The sequence below is a fragment of the Trichoderma citrinoviride genome (assembly GCF_003025115.1).
Source record: "Trichoderma citrinoviride strain TUCIM 6016 unplaced genomic scaffold BBK36scaffold_530, whole genome shotgun sequence".
NCBI lineage: Eukaryota > Fungi > Ascomycota > Sordariomycetes > Hypocreales > Hypocreaceae > Trichoderma > Trichoderma citrinoviride.
The window spans coordinates 1-1022 of NW_020195238.1; the positions used below are offsets into that span (position 1 = coordinate 1).

Here is a 1022-nt window from a genome sequence, read left to right on the forward strand (position 1 = left end):
AAAAAAAAAAAGTTGGTTAACGGGACTAGTTTCTGCTGCAGCCGCGGGTCTTCAACGTTCAAGCAACTTTTTTTTTGTTTGTTGCCCACGATATTCGCCAACATTGACGCCTCATTGAATCTCTCTTTTTGACTAGACTTCCAGAGGCTGTTACAGCTGGCACAATGGCGGGGCGAACATCCCACGCGGCAATCAAGGACAAGCCGTCCAACCCCAACAAGCGGAAGCTCCTCGACGACAGCGACTCCGACTCAGACGATGCGGGAGCAGCAATTGGGAGCTCCGGCTTCAAGGTGAACGAGGAGTACGCCCGCCGATTCGAGCATAACAAGAAGCGCGAAGAGAAACAGAGACGTATGTGCCAACCAAGGCCTTGTTGTTTGATCCAACCAAATGCAATCTCATGCTAACGTTCCCCCCCAAAGTGGAGGAGAAGCTCAAGAGAGAGGGCGACGACGACGACGACTCCTCTTCCACCGACGAGACAGAAGACGAAGACGGTTTCCTCGCGACCGAGGATCTGGACGCACAAATATCCGCCACACTACAAGCCATTCGAAACAAGGATCCCCGCGTCTACGACAAGGACGTCACCTTTTTCAATCCCGACGACGACAACGCCGCGGTGACCAAAGAGAAGAAGGAGAAGCCGGTTTTCCTCCGCGACTACCAGCGGGAGAAGCTTCTGAGAGGCGACATTGGTGGCGATGACGAGGAGAAGGAGGCTCCCAGGACATACCAGCAGGAGCAAGACGCAATCAAGCAATCACTCTTGTCCGAAATCAACGCCGCCAAGGCCGAGCAGGACTCAGACTCAGACTCGGAGGACGAAGATGGCTTCATCAAGCGAAAAGAACCCGCGCAGACCGATTCCAACGGCGTGCACCCGTCCAGAGCGAAAGCCGTGAAGCTGTCAGAAGTCGACGTGAACAACGCAGACAAGGACCCTGAGACGTTCCTGTCCAACTTCATGGCAGCGCGGGCGTGGGTCCCCGAGGAGGGCTCAAGATGGGAGGCGTTCG

At 55.2% G+C, this 1022-nt stretch overlaps 1 protein-coding gene across 1 annotated transcript; it reads left to right on the top strand.

Moving 5' to 3' along the window:
* Window positions 1–164: 164 nt before the first annotated feature.
* On the top strand, window positions 165–1017 carry BBK36DRAFT_1207819 (hypothetical protein; the record flags this gene model as incomplete). Its single annotated transcript, XM_024897436.1, has 2 exons — window positions 165–354; window positions 426–1017. Coding segments are annotated over 2 exons (780 nt in total), but the record flags the coding sequence as incomplete, so codon positions are not given.
* Window positions 1018–1022: the final 5 nt, after the last annotated feature.